Below are 25,082 nucleotides of genomic sequence, written 5' to 3' on the forward strand. Positions count from 1 at the left end.
TTTTTTGTTATATTTATTTTACGCTTGATTTTAATATATTTGTTTAATCTGATGATTTTAATAGGATAAGTTTGAGCTTTGATAAGAGATATAAGCCTGGTTTCTTTTTTTCTTAAAATCTGAATACTTGAAGACAAAAACTTCACTCAGTTTACCTTTAGTGTAATTTGGTGTAAGAGTATTTTTCGAATTTTGTGTTTAACTATGTTAGTGCGCAAATATGAAGGTATATATTCCTCATATATAAAAATTAAAGATAAAAAAAACAAGTAAAAGTAAAGAAATTTCTTAATTTTAATTTCGGATTTTTTCATGTTTGTGTTTTGTATTTTTGTTTTTCCATTATTCTTAAAAACTAAAAACTTCACATTTTTCACAAAAAATATAATAAATTAAAATTTAAAAATAATCTAATTAAGTTTTATGAAGTCGGCCTTATTCTAAAGAGAAGAAATATAATTAAAAATTAAAATTAATATGTAAGACTACATTTAAAAATACGACTTTAAATTATAATTATAACCTTTTTTAATAACAAAATTTATTAATTATTTTCTTATGCTTATAATATATTTAATTAATTTCGATTATTTCGATTTTTTTCTTTACATAGGTTTGCATATATGTACATTATTGTACATTATTGTACACATTTTTTTTATATTTCGATTTAATTGTAGTTATTTAATTTTATATTAATCTCATCTATAATTTAGTGCATTTGGTTTGCAATTACCATTACAATTTACAACGGACCAAATCCAATCTACATAATTAGGTACTTTGGTATATATTCCAAATTTATTACGTTTAGCACAACCATCGCCAAAACTTGTTATGCCAAATATTGTCCATGGATGATTTGGTTTTGTTCCATCACGGCATAACAATGGTCCTCCAGAATCACCAGCACAGGTATCAATACGACCACGTTTATGACCGGCACAAAACATATTATTTGTTATTGTATAATCTTTATATACATTTTTGCAATTTTCCATTGGTATTATTGGAACGTCAGCTTGATGTAATACACTTGTACCAGCTTGATCACGATTACGTCTTTTACCCCATCCAATTACAGTACACTGAATGTTTTTTGGTAATCTTTGATAAGGTTTAGGTAAACATGAATAGCTTATATATGTTGTTGAATTAACCGGTCTTGGTAATCTAAATTTAAATAATTAATTTTAATTAAAATTCAAATAATCTAAATTTTCTTTTATTTATACCGTAACAGAGCAATATCACTATCAACTGTTTTTTTGTCATAATTTGGATGCTTGAAACTTCTGACAACACGATATTCGATTTCTGTACCATCATTAAAATCTAAATTATGTTCACCAATACGAACATGTAAAACTTTGCGTACACAATGTGCTGCAGTGATTACCCACTGAGGCGCTATTAATGTGCCACCACAAAATGCCTCCTATGTGATTGAATAAAGAAATATACGAGTATATTATACAAATTTTTACTATTGTTAAATGTTGTAAATATGTTTTTCTTACCTTAAACCTATTGAATATTACTACTTGCCATGGCCATTCACCTTTTCTCGATGCTTTGCCGCCAATTATTTTTAGCATATTGTACATATTTCTTCGATTATTTTTTATTGGTGCTAAACCACATTTTAATTTCATTGGTTGATATTCTGGTCCACGGTATCCTTTACCACTAATTATGTAATCATTGAAAACTGAATTTTGGCTTGCTACATCCTTTCGACTTGATGCCATCGGTCTTAAATCATATGGGCTTGTTCTTTGTCCTTGAGCTTGAAGCCATTGCTGACAAAAACTGCCTTCTGTATAACAATAAGCGATTTCTCGTAAAACTTCCCTGCCACAAATATCACGTATTCGACATTTTCTAGTTAAGAAAAAAAAATTTGTTGATTAATTGCAACTTTTTTTAATTTTGTGGACGTAAATGAATCTTTATGCTTTTGATATTTTATTCAAAACTCACTTATATCGCCGTGTTGTACATTTTGTTGAACATTTTGACCATTCACTCCATTTTGAATATGCTCTTTTGTGTTTTGGAGGCGGCTCGTACACAGCTTTTTCTTGAGGAATCCTTGTCATATTTAATGAATGATCATATTCATTATCAAAATCTATGTCATCGTATTCAAAGCTGGTTGGCACTTCTTGTTCATCATATTCGGTGTTTGTATTTGATAACGGAGGATTCTTTAAATTTTTCGTTTCGTTTTTATTTTTTGTGTTGTTACTTTTTTTTGAATTCCTTGGCCAAAAGTGGTCATCACTTCTTCGCCATTGTTCTTTACGTATTGATTTGATAATTTTTCTATTATAAATTGAATCAACATCAAAATCATGTTGATCTTTATCATCATCTTCATTACTTTCATCGCTGTTATCATTGTTATTTTCTTCACTACTGCCATAATTGTCTTGATTGTGAAATTTTTTGTTTCTATTTTTCCGTTTCTTCCTTTTATCTGGTTTACGTCTTTTAATTATGAAAAAATCAGCTTCATCATCAAAATTACTGTTAGTGCCACTGCCTAACGGGGATCTGCTTTTTTTGTTTTCATCAATTTCTTCGTATACAGGTAACCAATAATGTGGTTTTTGTTTTGTTGTTATTCGATTGTGATGATGTAGGTTTGTTTTTTCTTCGTTACTATGAAGTGTAATATCACGAAAAGTTGTTTTAGATTTTTCTTGAGTCTCTAGCTGTAAATTTGGGCGGAATATATCTGTATGACGCTTATGGCATTTTTTTCTGCAATATAAAAAGGAAAAGTTTTTTAAAATTTTTTTACTGAGTGAGTATCATAAAAATATTTACAATAATGCACAATTGAAAAAAACTTACTTTGAACATAATTGTTCTTCAATATGCTTTGTATAGCCGCATTTTCGTTTAACTTTACAATATCTTTCCCGACGTTTCTTACATGAACTATCGCAAATACCCCATGCTGTCCAAGGTGTGAATAGCGGCCCTGTTTTATGCCGGCCGCTCCATCTGTTTGGATGTCTTGCATGGGAAAAAATATGAAATGTCCTGTCTGTATCTAAATCTAATACATCCTTTCTTGTTCTATTTTGGTCTGGGTCAAGAGATTCATGTATTGTTTTTAATATTTTTGTTTTGGCATCTTGAACGTGTGTTGTCTGTAAAGTTAAAAGATAAAAAAGTTTTTAATAACTAATAGGATAACTTGTAACTAGTGCGCATTTTGTTACTCACGACTATTTGATTTAATATTAATGCATGTATGCATGTTTCAATAATTTTAGTGTCTAAATTGAATTTAACTTATTTTATTAGGTGGTATTATAAAATGATCATAGTTTCCTATTTATAATATTATAATGTCTGGGCTTAATTATGCTGTTATGTTATAATGTTGAAAAACAAAGAAAATGCGTAATATTGTAATTGTATTGTAAACAAAAAAACTGCAGTTATCATCTTATTACTGAAATAATTCATTTTACTATCGAATTTGACATTTATAAAAAATTTTACATTAAATATAAAATATTTATTCGAAAATTATTTAATTTTCAAAATTATCATGTAGACAAAGTAGTGCAGCATTTTTTCCGAAAATTTTATGTATACTCGCTTAAAATACTTACGTAAGTACTGACATACACACATTTGTATTATGTTTGAAATTAATTAATGTAAATTTTCATACTTGAATTTTATTATAATGTTGCAAAAACTTGTAAAATTCAAATATTTAAAAATTGCAATTGACTTCGTGGGTATTCTAAATCAAACGAAATTTTTCAGTATTTTTATTATTTTGAAATTTGATATCAAATACTCGTACAAGAAAATTCGGAAATAAAATTTATATGAAAAGTGAAAACGCCAAAAAATGGCACACAAATACATAAAAGACTTTAAATACATACATACAAATACTCATATACATATACATATGTAGGTACTCATAAATTTTTGTTTTTGCTCGTAATTGGAGCATTTTTTTAAATTTTTTTAAAATGCTAATTTTGTAGAAAAAAATACCAAACAAAATAAAATCTTTCAATTCAGATCCGTAAAATAGATTAGGGTGAAGAACAATAAGTCATAAAATTTTCATTCATAGCGACTTGATTTTCATTCACGAGTTTTTTTTTATACATAGCTGTTTCTGCTCTTTTTATTCTATATTTTTTATCTTTTTGGTTTTAATTTTTAAATTTTTTTTATAATTTTTCAGTTCTTTATGCTAGATGACGTCACGGCCGTTTATTGACAATGACAAGGTCATGGTATTTTTACTGGAATAGCATTTTATCCGTCATATTTTTTTCTAATATAACTGTGAATGTATAATGTATATATGTATGTATAGTAAACAAAATGTATGAATGGTTTTGGAAGTTTTTAAGTTTTCTTTCTATTTCTGAATTATATTATTTTACATGAATGTACCACATATGCGACTTCATATCACTTACGTACATACAAATACAGAATTTTCTTAGGGTTTTCTGTAAACGTTTTGATAGTTTACGATTATTACAATACGAGTATTAACATTTTGTTCCAGTATGCTTACATACTTACTTTGCCTTATTGTAATAAAAATTCCATAACTTTTATTTAATAAGAAATGCAAAATTTAATTTTCCCACATACAATATTTAAATACGCATATAATGCTAAATACATATATACATATGTGTTCTGTTGTGAAAAATTTGGTAAAAGAAACTATTTAAAACTTACGTTTATATTGTACTGATTTATACTGAAAAAGGAATTTGAAATTTTAAATTAGTTTAGATTAAGTTAAACATGAAAAGCTTCTCCAATATACATGCATACGTTCCAAAGATGGTAATTTCATAATTTTCGGTTTTTAAAATTAATCTTGGTATTTAGTTAGTATTAGGAATATTAATGTAAATTAAATGCATTAAAATATTTCAAAATCTAATCGGCTCAAATCCTTTCAAATTATAAAACCTACTTTATAGCTATAGTACAAAAACTGAATAATTTTACTACATACTTATACATATATATACATAAGTACATGACAATGTACATAAAAGCACTTTATAATTAACGGGTTACCTGTCCCTAAAACGCGGTCTCTAGGGTCTTGAAAAAATCCACGTTTTAGGAAATCGCGTTGTAGGAGACTTCAACTTCAAAGTTTGCTTCCTACTTAAAAAAAATTATTTTTATAATATGTTTTCATTATATGGAAAAATATATTCATTTCACACCAATTTTTTCACAAAATACAATATAAAAATATTGTTTCACAAATGTTTTAAAGTTTGGTTGTGATTCTCACGACTTCTTTATACGATGACTAACGAGACAAACATAATTCTCCAATAAAAATCCTTTCAAAATTTAATTTTCGACAAAAAAACCCTTTTTTTATTTAAAAATGTGTGTGTAAATGTTTACAATCAAATTTTGGTAGTGCTACGATGAGACAATATACACACAGAACATATTTTGTTAAATTAAAGTACATAAGTATAGTGAAGATCAAAGGGGGTAGTTAACACAATTTATTAAATAATTCAAAATCAAAGTTTTTTAGTTTTTTTAGAATATTATTTAAAAAAAAAATTATTAAAAATTGCGTTTTATGAGTACAGCGTTAGAAGAAATTTTCCGCGTTTTACGAACCGCGTTGTAGCCAAACCGCGGTATAGAAGTACCGTGTTATAAGAGTCTTACCATTGTTATCGATACTCTTCGATTAACATAAACGCGTACGATAGCTTAGCTTCGTATTTCTCTTACTGAAATTTCGAAATTTCAGTAAGTGAAATATTTCGAAAAATAGTTCATATTTCGAAAAATTAAAATTTTTATTGTATTTTTTAAAAATCCAGCGGAAAAGAAACTTTATTTTGTATATATAGGCTTAAATCTGAATTGTATTCAATGTAAGTATTATTATTATATAATTATGTAAAATAATTTAATTTATTAATTAACAAAAAATTTATCACTTGCTTAATTGTATACAAGTATTTATTAAAAGTGTTATATGCATTTTATTATTTTATTTTATTATGCAAAAATTGCACAATATTTGCTTGATTCATTCATATTTCATTGTACTTTATGTTGTAGATATTTAATAAATTTTAAGAACAGCATCAATATAGTATTTTAATAATAAATAAAATTATTATTGTCCAAATTAAAATTTAAGTTTCTTAACAAATATTACATAAGTTTTGCAACATTTACACGGACACACAAAAAATGTGGAATAAACAATAAATTTTTTTACTTTGTTAATAAATTTTGATAAACTTTTGAAAATAAAACATGATATTTTTGATAATAGGGTGCCTATTAAATTTTATTTATCTGTTGAATTACACTGAGTAGGCCCTACAATATACTATGAGTATTGAACTATTAATGAATCATTTTCAAACAAAAATAAAATTATTTTTTTATATTGTCAATTAATCATTCTTCTTCCTCCATCTCTCGAATGCGCTTAATTTAAAGAAAACTGAAATCGTCTGTGTCATGAAAACTCTTTTTTCTTTTTCTTTTAATTCCTCAATGTATAGCAACGTTTTAGATTGTCATCATATTTTCATAAAGGTCAGTCGTATTTAATTTGCCACATGATAAAAGTTTATTTATTTAAATCTTTTTTCGAAATATCAAAAAGACACTTAAACAAAGACCCATGCTTTCTATTCCTATATAATTTTTTTTATTTGAAAACAACAAAGGTAAACAATTTGTTTTAATATTGTCAACACTGTCATCATAATGTAAATTCCTCTCAAAAATAAATTTAATTTTCTTCTATGTTTTGCCTTATTAGTTTTTTTTAATTTTCTTAGTGAATTTCTCTGGATTGCTTTTATTGCATCTAAATTATAAAAGAAACTTTGGAAAATTTTTTTGAAATTTTTGAAATATATTTTAAAATTGTTTTTATTCATAAATAAAATTTCTTCTACTTGGATGAAGAGCATTAAATGCAAGGGTGTTATGGTATTTACTTTCCATTCATAATATGATTTTAGAAATTGTGAAAAAGTTTATATTATATTCTAACTTTAGCACATCGGAATTGTAACGAAATTTTTATATTAAAAGTATTCGTCATCCTAAAAATTGTATGTGATAGCTCAATTGTATGTGATAGCTGATAGATAGTTTTTTGAATATAGTGAGCTAGTTATATTTACAAAATTTTTCCAGCATGTGCGATAAATTAAAAGGTTCATAAATCCGAATAAAACCAATGGTTTATCAATTGTACATTATTTCCTTTGATTCGTATTCTACATAATACCAAAATTATATTCTGGAAGAAATCATCCTTGCATGCTTTTAGCTACCGTAAGTTTATTATTTTCATAGAAATTGCCATTTCGTTATTATGATACTTGCTTATTGCTGTTTGACTTTAGAAGAAGAAATTTACTATCTTTCTCTATTTGAGAAATCAGAAAAATATTTTAAGGTTTTAATACAATAAATTATTTAAAATAGCACATTTAGCGTTTTAAGGAGCCATTACTATTTTAGAAAAGGAGTAAGTGAGTATCAGCTAAGTAAGTAAGTTGATACTTTCATCAAAGTGTCAACTAAAAAACAACTTTTAATAGTATTCTTTGGAATCATAATTTTGCTTTTAGTATTTTACTTTTTAAACAAAATAGTTTTCATTTATAATGTAATTAAAATTTAGCTATGATCATCGGTTCGAATACTTTTAGAGAAATTAGTCGAATATCAACATGTTCATATAAACATAAAGATAACAAAGATAAATATAAAACATTTTATTTTGTTGCTTAAAATTCATATTGTTATTAACTGCTGAATCTACAAATATGGAATTTTTGCTATTATATTTAGAATAAATAAAGAAACTAATGAGTAAGCAATTAATATTAATTTACGTTTTACATTTTATGTACATATTGTGAATGTATGTGTGTAAATGTAAATTGTTGTAATATTATAAATAAAAGTCCACTATAACGCATTCAAGTGTTTATTCAATTGAAGTTATTGAATTTTGAATGAAAATTATCAAAAAATTTTCACCGTTATGCAAAAATCAAAAATATTTTTTAAACATTTCAAGTTATATGCAGGCATTATTAATACATAGCAATTTTACACAATCATAATTTAAAGACTATAATTATTTCAATATGACCATCAGTAAATATAAAAATATCAGGAGTGCAACACAATGTGCTGAACCCATCAGTAACATTCACTGTTATTATATTATGTGACCCAACGTTCAAACCTCACAACGTTTAGTTCATAAAATATCAGTTCCTCACTTAGTGTACATTTTATTCACTTTACTATGGTATGGTCAGATTTCTAAATGGAATGAAGTTTGATGAAACCAATAGTTTTACAAAGAAGCATTTCTCCCTCGAACTATGGAAAATACTCTTTAAAAAGCATTCTACTTCATTATTTAAATTACTTTTATTCATATACCAAAATATATTGATTAATTGCATATATTTAGGATGCGCAAAAGAAAAAAATTGAAAAAAGCGTTCACTACTAGTTAAATCGCAATTTTGGAAATATAAGGCGCGGAAAATTCAAATTTTACTGACTTTGACAACCGCTACTTGGAAGGGAGTAGAGGTGGAAAAAAAATTTCTATTAATGAAATAAATTTTGTATTTGTGTCTAAAATTAGTGACTAAAATTTCAGACTTATTTTGTCCTTTTAATGTTCAATCGTGTCGTATTGCGGCATATCGTTACCTTTTTGGTTTTGCTGTATCGAAATTTAGAAAGTTTTTGCGGTTTTGTTAAATAAATAGTCTATGAATGACTTAATGTCTAAATATATCCGTTATTTGCCAACTAATTATGTAATGTTAAGTATCTTAAAGTTATTCTGCCCAACGGATACTGCGTATTAAGTATTTTTTTTTGTTTAATTTTATTTAAGATCCATTCTCTACATAAAATTTAAGAATGAAAATAAGAAAAAAAACCATAATTTAAAATGTCATGTTGTTGGCGGTGACGAGTCTATCTGTTGAGTATTACGAGTATACATATGCCTTTCTTACTGAATGCTTTCAACGTAGAACTAAACAAGAAAAAAATTTGCTAAGGGGAAGGTAAATAATAATTTTTTATTTTTCTGTTATTAACGCGTATCTTTTTAATTTTTTAGCATTTTATAGTATAAGTGTATATGTATGTGTACAAACATATTTTGGCAGCAAGCCGAACCGATAACTAATGGGCTTCAGTTCCTTTTTGTTTCTGTTTTTATTCTATTTGTTGGAATTTTTACAATATTATTTTTCATTTTTCGTTTTTATCATGTACATATTTGATGAGATTATTTTTGTTTTCTTTATGTCTTGTCTTATTAACCACTAAAATTATATAATCTTTGATTATAGGGGGCGGTAAGAAATTTTATATTGAATATTTGTTTTGTTTTCTTTTCTTACATTTATTTTGGTAATGTTAACGTCATAAGAATACCTAAGAAAAGTTCAAAATTTTGTTTTGTTGCTTTTGATTTTGGGAAGAGGAAAAAAAGGAAATTATTTATTGTAGGCGCCAATTTGTGTAAATCAACAAAAGTTAATCAATTTAAGCGAATAAAGTTTAGTTAATTTTAGAATGTTTAAGAACATGTATGTAAACACACATAAATAAAAATGATTTTCTTTCGTTTTCATAAAAATTTAAGAGCATGAATGAACAATGAATGTATGGCATAAAAAAAATTCAATATGCTTGCAGATAATGCAGGACGTACAACAATCTTTCATGTTTCCTAACAACGATATGTGAATAGGTATATAAAATGTAATCATTTTAACATTATAAATATTTTGCAACATAATAATTTTTGCCTTTCATATTATTAATATGTTATTAAAAATGGTTATGTACGAAATTAAAAAATTAAATTTAATAATTTTTCTTTTAAACAATTCACGTATAAATAAAAATCTATTTATGTATGTCTATATGTATTTTAGAATAAATCTAGATAATTTGATAATTATAATAAAAATTAAAATGCCAGAGGTAAATGTGAACACCGATTGATATGTTTATGCATTTATAAATATAAAAGCATTTTTTGATAAACGTGCATACACATATAAAGTAAAAAATTAAGTTTAAGTGTCGCCCACAAAAAGTTATTTAATTGTAGTTTAATAAAAACATTGAATTTATGCATTTATAATAAACTAACATACACATTATTTGAGAACGGTTTAGATTCCAAATTAAATTTCGAAATTTCTTAAGAGGTAATTGTAAATTTAGAATTTTCTGAACTGATTATACTAAAGTGATTGATTTGAACTTATGTTAAGGAATTTTCGAAATGATTTTTGGAGTTGTAGCAAAATTATAGCAAGAACAAAAATATTACACATAGTACTTCTTGCGGACAATTGCAATGCTAGGCACTTGTCGCATGTTTTTTATAAAAGCATAGATTATTCACTTTAATGTTGTACAGCTATAGGAAAGTGATTTCATAGTCATTTGGCATATAAGTTTTCGTTCTCTTAAAGTTTATTTGGCAAATATTTCTACGTGCACAAAATTTTCAAAATTTAATTTTTATTAAAACTTTATTTATCATTGTATTTTTTCAAAATTTTAATATAAAGATTTTTGTTGCCACTATTAAGCTTGCTTGCATATAAAATCCCGGATTAGTAGCCTAAGTCACAGTTTTATGTGCAGAAACAGTCTCCTATCTCTAAAATTGTAAATTTTTGATTTATAAATTATACATCTGTACATGTATCGTTCAGTTTAATTAATAATTTTGTTTATAAAACGCACCTTAACACTTACGTCATACTTTTACTTTAAAAATTTTTCACTCACAATATTTCTAAGATAATCAAGAAAATGAATTTTATTTTAAGGGTATATATGAATACTATACATATACGTTTATAGAATTATGTGCAGATACAAAATATAAATAAGAATATACAATGTATATGTATGTAAAAAATTAAATTATGTAATCGTTCTAATGTATAGAAGAAATCATTGCTAATTTTCTTTTATTTTACCGGTTGCCGGTATTTATTTAAAAAAAAAAATAATTATTGTTTGCTTTCAGATTATGAATTTTATTTACTAACAAATTTTTTAATGTTTATTTAGACACAGAAACAATTTTGTGTTTTTTTTTATTATTCTTAAATTCAAAGTTAATCTTTAAAAATTATTAAAAATGTTCATAATAAATTTGTTAGATTATTATAAAGAGAATAAATATTTTAGACATTAAGTATAATATTTGTTTCGCTATTGTTGGTCAATTGATTTTATATGTACTTACACTATGTGCTCGGATTATTGAAAATGTATTTAATTAAAATTTATCAGATTATCAAAGATTAGTATGGTTTTATACTTTCGTACCGTACTAATTTTGCCACAAATTTAATAGAATAATTGAAAAAAATAAAATAATTCAAGTTTTTTAATTACATTTGAATTGAATTTAAAAATTTTAAATGAATCGTAAAAATCTAATATTTTTGCTAAGTACGGAGAAATTTATAGTAATAGTTTCACTTTATATAAAGAATAAGATCTTTTATATTATATTAATAAGCCAACTTTAAAGCAAACTATTTAAAAATAATCTAGGGTTTATCCACACTTATAAAACAATATGCGTTTTATGTAATATTGGATTAGAGATTATTATATTCAAAAAGAGATTTAATTAAGCGATGTTTAATGCTTCAATATATTATTACATGGAAGCATTAACCATCACGTAATATGTAAATAAATTGGAGCCGAAACTTAAAATATGTACCAACATTAATGTATTTATAATAAAATTTTTGAATTTATTTATTCTTTTATAATCAAAAAAAGAAATATTGTTAAGTTTCCAAATAAGTTTTGTGATTAAATTAAATTTGAAGTTGTTTAAATATAGATTTTGGTAGAGACCAAAAATATAAATGCTAAATAAAATTTTTTCACACTTTCCAAACATAGTCTTATTGATAACTTAATTTGTCGTTTAAAACAAAAGGTGAAAAGTAATTTCATTTATATTAAAGGTGTTCCATTCATAAATTTTACTTAAGATGACATCGATTATTTTAATTTTATAATATTTAAATTAACAGTAAAATGGTTGGTAAAAATTATTATATAAATTACAAAATTTTACTCATTAATGAATTAAATTATTTAATTTTAGTTCCATAATTGGAATTCTTTTGGATATTATTGGAATATTTATATATAATGATAAAAATTCAGATTGAGATACAAAAATGCATTATAGTTTGAGGTGTATAACATTTTTTATAATATAAATTTTTAGTTTTTGGCATTCATCACTATTTAGTAATAGTTAAATTTCTGTTACCTGCTAAACACAAAGAATTATACAGACATTTAGCAGAAGGAAATTAAAAAAAGTAAAAGTTTTTTAATTTATACGTAGGCAGTTCCTCTAGTAGACACAAAATTACGAACATTTTTTATAATAAACTAATTTGCAGACTTTGCAATTGTTTGAAAAAAAGAACCATATCGGATAAAACCACGTTCTATTGTTGCATTCTTTTGCAATGAGAGCATAAATTAAAAGAAGGGTTAATAATATTGGCCCAATTCTACGGCTACTTGTATTTCTAAAAACTTAAAATAAATTTAATTATAATTTTTCAACAAATCTGAATTGTATTTGTTGACAAATTTGATCTGGTCTAGTCTGTTAATTTTTCGCTTTTTTTAGAGATTTGAAAAAACTCTCGGTTTCGGAGATACTTTGCTGACATACTTTGGATAAAATCAACTGTTTATCCAAAGTATGTCAGCAAACTTTTAAAATATAAAGATTCAACAAGTACACATTTTGTAAGATAAAAATAATGTTAAGAATTTGAAAAAAATTTGTTTAAGATGAGTTTGCCATTTTACCTTGGCTACTTTGTCAATGACATAAATATCGCGATAAAAGAAGCAAATTATTTGTTTTATAATAATGTATATACATTATTGCTGAATTTCGAAATTATTTACGGTTTCAGCGCACTAAATTGTCCAAAAACGAGTAATAGATCACTTTCTCTTAAAAAGATCAATTCCTACGTAAAAATTACATCCTTCTGTGTAGGGTGAACAAGCTTTGTAAGCAGACAAAGTTTTTGCAGAAGAAGGCGGTTCAACGGCAGAAAAAGGCGGTAAGAAACAACTAAACTCATTTTTTTAAATTTTGTTCGAAAGGTGTTTAAAATCAAACGATGCAAAAATAATTTTTTTTTTAATATTTTAAAAACTATTCACAGAGTCCAACTTCAATAAAATAATAGCGATTTTGAAATAAACTATAACTTGAACCCCGAATTATTTTTAAGAATTCTAGTCAATTATACTCGTATATGTACATTTTATGTATTTTTCAAAAATAATTTTTATTTAAATTATTGTCTTAGTTGATGCAAATTTGATTGATGCGATCATTCTTATATAATTTCTATGTAATACACATGTATGTGTACATGTATACGAGTATAATGTACAAGCATATGCCAAAACATATCTAATTAAAATTTCTGATTGCATAGATTTTTACCCGAAGAAAAATTACCACAAGAACAAGAAAAATTAATTGTTAAAAAAATTTTCTACTTTAAATATTTTAGTAAAACTTTATTTACTTTTATGATATTTTTTCAGACAATTTACTTACATATGTAGTACAATATGTAAAACAAATACCGAAGCCATTGTATATATCTTAAACTTATATACGTCTGTACATTGTGAAAAGAATAAAAAGTAAAAATGGCAAAAAAATAAAATCAATATATACTATTGACCTCGAATATATTAGGCCAATCTAAAAATAATTATGTATGCAGATATATGAAAATGTATATATATGTATATGTTTATTAAAATTCAAACAATTATTCGTAGGTATTCAATTTGATTGAACATTGATTATTTCGAAAATTGTAAGTGATGTGGATGATATTTTGGCATAAAAAGATTTAAATGCCTACAAATTAACAATAAAAAATGTAAAATTAAATATCAAATATATTAAATTTAGAATTAAGTAATTAGATAATTTAAATGAAACTACTTAAATTAAACACAGACACATTTTTAAATATCATTGTTGCCAGACGACTTGAATCGCATGATTTTCCTTTAAAAATGTTCAAAATTGTGTAAAAATAAATTTATTGTTTGGAATTTCTTGTAATGAAATGTAGTGTGTAAAATTAATAACACGTGTTAACAAAATAAATAAGAAGAAGTAGTTTTATGATTATGCGGCGTTTTATATACATATGTTGCAGATAATGTTGTGGGTGACTAGTATTTCTGATGCAAAATATAAAATTTTCACAAATTAACACCATTTAGTTGAAATTTACATTTTTAGTTGAAATAATTTATTATTGGTTATACGAGTATTAATAAGTATAGGCTAAACTAATAATATTACAGTTCAAGTTCATAGTTTGTTTTAAAAAACCCGAAAATTGACTGAAAATATGATTGCATTGACAAAAAAATATCTCTAGAAAATATTTTGGTTGTGATATATTGTAGAGCAAATTTAATTTTGAAGCACGCTAATCTTTTTCTTGGAAGCACCTTTTAACTTGTTTTAATTGATTTATGTCTGTTGCAAATATAACCGAACGTTTTAAAAAATTAAATAGAAATTCGTTATTATCCAACAAATAATTTATGTGCAACAAATAACCAATCAATATTTGTTGCACATAAATTGGAAAAAAAAAACGATAATTTATAAAATTTCATTAGACATTATCCCTATAAGGTTTAAGATTTTTTATTTTTCAACAATAACACTCATTATTATTTTCAACCCAAATTGCAAACTAAATTGCAAAATGAATATGGATAATTTTTAATTAATTTTTTCGTTGAAAAATAAACCTAAAGAAAAACTTTCAATAAGTTGTGTATGACGTATAGATGTTATACTAAAATTAATTTTAAACTATATTGTGCAACTGGAAGTATTAGTTGTAACTGTTCATTGAAATCTATTTAAAAATTTTGGGCTTAAACCACAACAATTTGCCTGTTAAGAAACTAAAGATTTATCTAAAAAACATCACTTGTTTTGTTTGAAACATCACTCCTTCTGAAACACCCTTCACGTATCAAAATTTTTTTTTATAGCTTCTAATTATGCTGGCTTATTATTACTTTTGATGAATGGAATGCAAAAGAATAGTAGCCTTAAATATGATTGTAACAAAATCAGCATGCCACAAAGAAAATTAACTGAACTAGTTCTTACATCATGCTGGCATCTTTGATTTGTGAATTATTTAATGATAGCTATAATACTAGCGAATATTATTCTCACTATAGAGTTTACTATGCAAATGTACAAACGAATATAAGTATGTATGTGTATGTATTTATATTAACAATTAAATTTAGTAATATTCTTTCACTGTTAAAATTTGTTTATGAAAAAAATTTTTCTTTTTGTGATTTTTTCACAATAGAAAATTATTTTTCCAGTACATCAACCAAATATCTCATGTTGAGTTTACTAAGTGCTTGTACATCATATATAGCGCATAGCCTGCAGTGTTTTATATGCGCATGTTGCACGCATATTATAAACTACATTGTTGTAAACAAACAAAAAAATAATATGCGTGATCGTGTTACAATAAATAATAGCGGCCACTTAAATAACAAATAATCGATTATTTACTTACAGAATGTTTTTTTAGTGATTCATTCACACTGTAAGCAGTTTTCCTTTTTTTATTTTTTTTATTACAAATTTTCCCACACGCGAATTAAATAATTAAGCTCGGGCTTAATTTTAAAAAAAACAATTAAATTTGTTTTTATTTATTTTTTTATTTATTTATTTAACAATGGAATTACAACTAACAATTTAGGAACTTGTTGTATCGACTATTAAATATGAACTGAACTTAAAACTATTTTTTCTCTCTATTTATACTATTGAGTCCTTGTTACTAAACTCTGTTTTTCAGGTAATAATATTTTCTGTGAACATCTCTAACAGATATTTCATCAGAATTTTGTTTAACTAATTATCAGACAAAGATATTCTTCTTTGTCCTAATTACTTTCTAATGGTTATCAGACAAAGAACTTCTTCTTTGTCTCAGTTATATTTTAATTATTTTCTTAAACTAATAATAATATTTTTCACTATCAAGAATAAACATGTTTTACATTTTATTACTTTGTTTATTTACATTTTTGTTAATGGCTGATAATATTTCAGCATAATTGTTTTGACAACATGTTGATTCTTGATTTAGTTTGTTATCATTATTTTTAGGAGGTATAATGTTACTATTATCAACATTATCCTTATACATAACTTCTCCCTCCTTTATTTTAGAATTGTCCTCAATTCTTAATTTAAAAATTTTTACAAATATTATTACAATTGATAAAATCAAAATTATTATTAAAATTGTTATTATTATTACTATTATTGTGAAATTTTTCGATTAAATTTTTCTTCTGTAATTTCTTTATTGAATTTATTTTAATTTTACTTCAGTAAATGATACTGGTATTTTAATAGCAAAAATTAATAAACCATTATTAGTTTTATCAACACCTAATTCTTTTACAAATATACAATGTTATCATTGTTAAAGGAATAAATACAATCCATATTTATACCTAACCAAATCTTTTTATTATCTTTTATTTCATTAATTTCTTTTAAATTATTTTCAAATTTTAATACAATATCTTCAAAAGTTACTTTATCTGTAAAATTGTTATTTTCATTTTTACTAGGATAATAAAATCGTTCTTTAATAATTTCTTTTTCATTTGAAAATTCATTATCTTTACTGTGTCTAATTTTACTGTCACAAAGCCTGTGTCTTCGTCAATGTCTTGTACTTGTAACCGTGCATTAGTCATTTTCCCTAACAGTAACCATATCAATATTATTGTCAACATTATCTGTAAATTTTGATTGTTTTAAATTCTTCATACTTATAGTTTACATTATTTATTTGAACTATCTTTTCTTGTGAATAATCAATTTCTTTCTTATTTTTATCTCTATAATTTAGACCTACTTTTATTAATTGATTCGCTGTTTTATTAATATAATTTTTCTTCTAGAATTATACCCGTCTTTGCCTATCTCAATCCTATTACAAAAGGCGATATTGGCCCGGATTGTGTCTAGGGTTTCCTGACTTATGGTATATTCCCCCCTTTTCATTTTACTCTTTTAGCCCTCCGTCTTTGCCTAAAATCAGTCCGTTATGGCAATGTTGGCCCGACTGTATTCTAGGGTTTCCTGACATTGGATAAGCTTCAAGAATAACTTATTTAATTTTAATGTATTTGATTCTATCCTTTTTAAATGTTGCTCAATGTTTTATTAAATTCGTTCTTTTATTCTTATTTGTTCATTCATATTATTAATTAAGTTATGATTATTAGTATCTTCAAATTTATATTTAAATTTCTTTCAGTGATATAATTTCTATTTAATTTGTTTCAATAATTTTATATTGAACTTCTTTTAATAATTTTCTTTATAATTTATTTAAAATTTTTTTTTTTTTCAATTAATTTATTTAAACTTTATATATTTTTAACATATATTTTGGATAACTGTTCCAATGCTCTAGGCAGCCTCACCTAGAGAGTTGAGAAGGCTTGTGTCAGAGGAACAAGTTATTTGACAACTGTGCCTAAGGCAGCCTCACCTTAGGTAACGACGAAAAAAAGGCTTGACCACAGAGTCATATTTATATATACATATATTTAAAAAACTAATATAATATTTATTATTTTATTATTTATTGTAACTTAATGTGACCATATTTTTTCTTCTTTTTATTGTTTCCGGTTCTGTCCAAACCGTTGATATTGGGTATATCCTTTTTTGTCCAGGTTTTCTTCTTGTTCTCTTTAATGGTACCTTCACAGGGATGTTTACCTCGTAAAACTCGATCTCTTCGTCGCTACTTATTTCTATTATTTCGTTATTAATGATGTTGTTGCTACTGTTATTATTGTTGTTTATATTGTTTATAATGTTGTTTTTGTAGCTCTTGTTGCTGTTGATTTTGTTATTGATTTTGTTCATGCCGCTTTTCTCGTTGTTGCTTTTGTTGTCGTTGTTGGTGTTACTGTTATTATTTTTAAAAATATCGTTTTTATTGATGTTATTTATATCGATGTTGTTGTTTCTGTTTTTATTGTTATCGTTGTTTTTGTTGTAGTTGCTATTATCGAAACTGTTGTTTTTGTTGCTGTTACTGTTGCTTTCCTTGTTGTTGTTGTTACTTTTACTCTTATTTTTGTTGATGTTGCTAACGTTGCTATTGGTGTTGTTTTCCTTGTTGTTGTTATTTTTATTGTTATTTTTGTTGATGTTGCTAACGTTGCTATTATTAGTTATTTGTCTTTTGGTTTGGGAAATAACAAACGTTGGTGTCCTGAGTGTTGTCGTACACTCTGTTGCTGTAAAAACGGAGTTCTTTTGTTGTCGTCCCATCAGTTCCTTCAATTGCTTTATTTCTTCTTTTAGAAGTTGTATTTCCTGGTCCATTTTACTGCTTGTTTCTGGAATAACCTTTTATTTCCTCGTTGCTGCTTAATTTGCCGTGGTGCTTATCTTCCTTGAGATTTTTCCACTGCGTTGGGGTTCGGACCACTGGATATAGTTCACTTTATTATTTATTTTCTCTTTGTGTCTGCGTTTTTTTATTTTAAAAAACTTTGTATCCTGATGAAAATGAATTTATTTTACTTCGGTATTAATTTTTTTCTTTTTCACTTTATATTAATTGTATACTTTAATTTTATACTAAAGTTTAAAGTTTTAAATTTTCTACCGATTAATTATTTGAACTTTTTAGATTCGTATCACTAGATAATTCCCGTTTAGAATTATCCTACCGACTGCGCCAATTAAATAATTAAGCTCGGGCTTAATTTTAAAAAAAACAATTAAATTTGTTTTTATTTATTTTTTTATTTATTTATTTAACAATGGAATTACAACTAACAATTTAGGAACTTGTTGTATCGACTATTAAATATGAACTGAACTTAAAACTATTTTTTCTCTCTATTTATACTATTGAGTCCTTGTTACTAAACTCTGTTTTTCAGGTAATAATATTTTCTGTGAACATCTCTAACAGATATTTCATCAGAATTTTGTTTAACTAATTATCAGACAAAGATATTCTTCTTTGTCCTAATTACTTTCTAATGGTTATCAGACAAAGAACTTCTTCTTTGTCTCAGTTATATTTTAATTATTTTCTTAAACTAATAATAATATTTTTCACTATCAAGAATAAACATGTTTTACATTTTATTACTTTGTTTATTTACATTTTTGTTAATGGCTGATAATATTTCAGCATAATTGTTTTGACAACATGTTGATTCTTGATTTAGTTTGTTATCATTATTTTTAGGAGGTATAATGTTACTATTATCAACATTATCCTTATACATAACTCGCGTTTTCACTTTGTCAGAATAATTTTTTTTTTCCTGGATATTGAATTGTCTTGTCGTACATTTGTAGGCGGTTGATATTTTGTTTATGGTTTTGTATGTAATAAAAATCTGTATTTTATTTGTGCATACTATTCTATAATTTCAATATGAATCAGTTGTTTGATAATACCGTACTATGGTAATATTCGTTTTAATTTAAGTAGATTTTTTCAACTTGTTCAAGTTCAAAATTCATTTTTAGTGCATTGCAATTTTTTATGACAGAACAAGACAATTTTTGTTTAATTTTTACTCTAATTTTCACCAACTAAACTTTAAAATGCAAAGCTATTTTGTAAAGCTTAGTGTAGAATACAACGATAATTATGTAGTAAAATTGTGAGTATTTTTCAATATAAGAAAAAAGAAATTAACTACGCTCATCAGTAATTTTGAGACTGCAGAACGAAGTTTAGTTTTGATTCTAAAATTGTTTTGTAATAAGAATAAGATACAAAGAACTCAATAATTTGAAAATCAATCTACTTATGAATTGAAATTATGGTTACTTTAAATTTTTGTTGCAAATGAAGCAAATTATTTAGTTGTAAATTGAAATTCAGTTGTCTCTGTTCTTATTTATGTATTTTTCGCAGTATGGAGAAATATGGTAGAATTCTAACGTTTTTCTTACCATGTCTTTTACCTTAAATCTAAAGGTGGAAATATATTTTTAAAGGTTTATTTATATTTCGCTTTAAACTTGTATTAATCAAACATACTAAAATTTTATTATTTGGTTTTTATTTTATAAAATATTTGCATGTTGTTAATTTTATTTTCGTTAAATGTAAGTCACAATTAAGTTATGGTTAAATTTTATATCACAATTTATAGTATATTATTTATTTTATACCTAGTGAAACTTTATAATTAGGAATATTGTGATATTAATAAAGAAGTTGAAGTTATATTAAGTAGAAATTATAATGAGATATTTAAACTAAGTAGCGGCAATCATAGGATTGCTACTAGATAACAATTTTATGATAACCTTAATTATTACTTTAGTTGTATAATAATGAACGCTTGATAAATAACCTTAAAATTTCCTTACAAATCACTTTACTGGACACAATTTTTTATAGTGCAGGTGATTTTGTTGATTTTAAATCTGCGCATTTATATTATTATGAAAATTATATAAAATTTAATAGTTAATTTTTTCGTTGACTCTGTGGTAGCAAAAATGATAAAATAAGAGCGAAATATGGAAATCTTTATCCGAGATATAAACTTGTTTTTTTTTTAAACAGTTTTTCTTTTTGCATTTTAGTTCCACATTTCTCGTATATTTTAAAAATTTCTCCTTGCAAACATGAGAAATTTTTAAAATATACGAGAAAATTATGAGAAAAATGGCTGCACAAATATCAAAAAATAAGTCAATGAGAAAAAATATACAAAAATATTAATACAAGTTTTGATGTCTCTGGAGGCCTTTTCAGTTTCGACTCTTGATGGAATTCTAGGCGGATAAATAAGCGCAATAGAGCACATTGAAAACACAGAGTAATAGATGATATTTTCCTTTGGTTTTAATTATACTTCATTTATTTTAGGAGTGCGCTTCGTAGAGATTTACCGAAAGCTTTTACCTTCAAAATGAAGGTCAGAAACGATACTCACACAAGGTGTTCTGCATAAGATATATGTATGTGATCAAATGCTAAAAACTTTTAGAACTATTTAAAAACAATTTCTTTTATACTGAACTTGTTTTCTAAAATATATTGAAATTAACAATTTAAAACCAAATTTAGCATTTTCATTTTTTTAAAGAATTTCGATCAATTAGTCATTTTTGTCCGAATTACTATTATGGTACAAATTTACCTGTTAACAATTTTACATTAATATTAAATTAATTGATTTAATTAATAAAATTCCAAAGCAAAAAATAAAAGATCAAAACATAGAGCAAAATAGTGCCACCGTACGTGTTTGTTTCTAAAATTTATGGATAAATAAAATTAATTCATTAATTGCTTGTTATCTTGATACGCTTTAACTCAATATTTATTTTTTAATTAACCCATTACAAATGTTAAAAACTTGAAATTTTTTAGATAAAATCACACTTTAATTAATACGAAATTAAAATTATTAAAATTTTTCTCAATTTTTAAAATAAAATACTAAAATAAAAAAGCAACGCTAAATTTAAACGTTTTCGGAATTAATTATGAGTTTTAGCGATTTAATAAGGAAGCTAAATTTTTATATTTTGTTTAGTATTAAAAATTTGTTAAAGCATAAATTCAGAACGGTATTTTAACTTGATTTAAATCGATCATGAAAGTTTCGAATACTAAGAGGCAAATAAAAATTAGTTTAATATAAAATCAATATTCAAAACATAAAGGTAGTTAGATATTGAATTAATTTTAATTTTGGTTATAAGCTTTAATATTTCATTGAATTTTGAGCAGGTAAATAAATTTATGAATAAAATATAATTTTTTTTTAGAGTAAATATAAGTATAACGTAATTCTTTTATAGGAGTAACTCAAAAATGAAAAACGTATAAACCTTATATTTTTAAATTGATTTTGCTGCTACAATTGACAGACGAATATAATAAATATTATGATTAAATATACATAAGAGAAAACCTTAGATTTCCTCAGTGAAGTTTATTATCTCCCAGAATCATAAATTTTTAAAATTAGTTTTATATGAAAATTTCTGATATTCTAATGAAACGGCTAATATTCATGTATGAAAGAGAAATTTCCTATAAAACACTCTGTGTAATTAGCAATATTTATTTCTCGAAATTTTAAAATCTCTCAAAATGCTAAGTGAATGTAGAGTGACTCGATAACTATAGTCATGTCAATTCGAACTAATTTCTTTTGCTATTTCTTTAATTATCTCATTATATAATTTGAGTTGACATAAATTTAGTAATTACATAAAACATACGACCCATCTGGACGCCGGAATAGAAATTTTGATAATTATCATAATTTTATTACATTTTTTTTTGTTAATTTTCACATGCCAATGATTATGAATTATATAATGATTAAAAATTATACTAAATACATAATTTATTATCATCATTACATAATAAAAAAAAGTTCAGAATTTGCGCAGCAGATGTTTAATAAATAATTTTTCTTAATAATACTAAACAAAAAAAAAATATTTTGTGTATGAAGCTCTAAAAATCTTAATTCTAAGGACCCATATTATATTTGGAGTTTAATTAATTTATAGACTTTAATTGTTAAGGAACTAAAATTTGTAATGAACAAAAATAATTCTGTAGAAATTTGATAAATCCTACGATTGTATCGTTGGACAAAATCTTATTAATCTTCAATTAGGTTGGGCTATAACTTAAAAACTTTTTATAATATTAAAATAAAATGAAAGGAGTGCTATGACAATCCAGACTCTATTTAAATATTTTCAAATCACCGTACTACAAAATTTTTGGGGATATTACTAATTAATTTTTATTTCTTCATATTTATACTCTATATATAGAGTCTAAACTTTACAGAGAATGTTCTTCACCAAAAAACTTTTATATAGAGAACTGCATTATTTTTTGAACAATGTTCTTTTAAGGAATAATATAAAAAATGTAGCGAAATGTAGCGACCCCTTAATTCATGACTGTTATATTAAATTTAAGTATTATTATAGGATAATTTTTTGTTAGTTAAAATGAATTAAATCCAGAGTACATAAGTGTATATGTTACAGTTCATTGAATTTTAATTGAATAATTAAAATTTTTGGTATTCAAAAAATCAATTGAAAAATTGGGAAAAAAAGAAAAGAATAATCATAGTGAGATCATTGGTTATTAATCACGATTCCGCTACCGCAATTCATTTTATTGAAAACAAAAATTAACCAAATTCAATTTGAAATCTAATTGCTCATCCAAAAATATACCCTATAACAATTAAAAACTTCTTTTGAATTCTAATTAGACAATATTTCTTTATAAAGTTTTGTATACACATACTTATAGTCTCTATTTTCAACAGGTCCATTCAAAAAAAGATTTATTGTTTAATAAATTTTGAACATGATCTGAAATTCTTTCAAAAGTGTTCGACTTCACTAACACATAATTGCTATTTTTTTTACTATTCTATTTCTACTAAATAAATTAATGGATTTGTGGTAAATTTGATTATTTTAATATGCTCTTAGGAAACTGGAAAAAAAAAACTTAAATTTTTAATAGATTTTTGTTATTGTTTTTTTTAGAAAACTTAAAGTTGCATATGAGCACAAATGGTTTTCTAAGAAAAAAAATGTAGCCTGTGAAAATTTCCATATTGATGGGGGATTTAACGGATTTCTATAAAAATTATTTTTAAAATTTAAATTTTATTATTAGGTTTTCTTATGAAACATTTAATAATATAATACAACAATATTATGCTGCTTAAAACCAAGCAAAAGGATCATATTACTAATGAGCTTTAATGTTACTATAATTAGGGTTAAAATTTAAAAATATTTAAAATTTTCTTTACATGGGGTTTTTTTATAAGATATTCCATGCATGTGCTTATACATTATATTATTTTTTCATGTATAACGGGAATTATAGGAATTTAGAGCATCAGGGGAAAAATCAAAATTATTGTAATTAAACGATTTAAAGCATATAAAAGATCTATAAAATTCGTGTAACATGTTGATCTTATCTAATGATGTAAAGTTGTGTAATTAATCTAAATGATCGCCTTAAATTTTTGCTTTGATTAATTAGAAGAATAGATGCTGCAGACGTGGGTTTCTGTTTGTCTTAACTGCATAAAAACTGAATTCGTTTCTTGGTACACATAGTTTATTTTTAGTCTTCGTCCTTTCCATTTTTATACCCTTCGTATATTAACATGGTTATGGAGTTTGTAACCACTTGAAGGAGTCAAGGTGGTATGAACATGTATATGTATATGTTCTTGCTTAGCGTAAAATTCTTCGTTGATTTAGACATGTCCGTCCGTCCGTTCGCCCGTTCGATCGTACAATAACTCAAAAACAAATAAAGCAAATACCTCCAAACTTTCGCAAGTTTTTCTTATCCGCCAAGGGTGGCTGCTATTTTAATTAGACTTATTCGGACAACGGATTTAGGTAGCTGCCATACAATTAAAAGAGGCTACTTAAAATATATTCAAGAACTAGTAAAGAGCTTACATATTTGCAAAAATAATATAGTCAGATTCATGAGATTTGGCAATCGTGTGTCTAATTATAGGTCGGACATATTCGTGAAGTTTCTATAGAATGGTTTCACAGTTTCAATGAAAGGTGTAGCGTATAATTCAATTAGTTTATACCGACGATTAATTTTTACTTGGTCATAAATATAACTCGAAATTATTGAATATTTCAATGCTATAATTTTCAGTAAATTAAATGTTGTCTTAGAGTATAAATTGTAGTTGATAGGAGTAGTTATTGCACATTTATATTGGTAAATATGATTTCAAGATTTTATGTCGAAAAT

At 24.9% G+C, this 25,082-nt stretch overlaps 1 protein-coding gene across 2 annotated transcripts in view; it reads right to left on the minus strand.

Moving 5' to 3' along the window:
* Positions 1-466: 466 nt before the first annotated feature.
* The window catches only part of LOC129612596 (uncharacterized), an 81,456-nt gene continuing 56,840 nt past the window's right edge, over positions 467-25,082 (minus strand). For both annotated transcript variants that reach the window (XM_055526285.1, XM_055526286.1), the window contains exons 3-7: positions 2,863-3,164; positions 1,984-2,769; positions 1,521-1,884; positions 1,236-1,438; positions 467-1,173 (exon numbers count right to left, since the gene is read on the minus strand). In XM_055526285.1, the coding sequence (XP_055382260.1) occupies positions 702-1,173; positions 1,236-1,438; positions 1,521-1,884; positions 1,984-2,769; positions 2,863-3,164 (2,127 nt within the window). In that variant the 3' untranslated portion in view covers positions 467-701. The remainder of the gene's footprint in view (positions 1,174-1,235; positions 1,439-1,520; positions 1,885-1,983; positions 2,770-2,862; positions 3,165-25,082) is intronic.

Source organism: Condylostylus longicornis, unplaced genomic scaffold (genome assembly GCF_029603195.1).
Source record: "Condylostylus longicornis isolate FDR11 unplaced genomic scaffold, ASM2960319v2 ptg000075l, whole genome shotgun sequence".
In the NCBI taxonomy this organism is placed as follows: Eukaryota; Metazoa; Arthropoda; class Insecta; order Diptera; family Dolichopodidae; genus Condylostylus; species Condylostylus longicornis.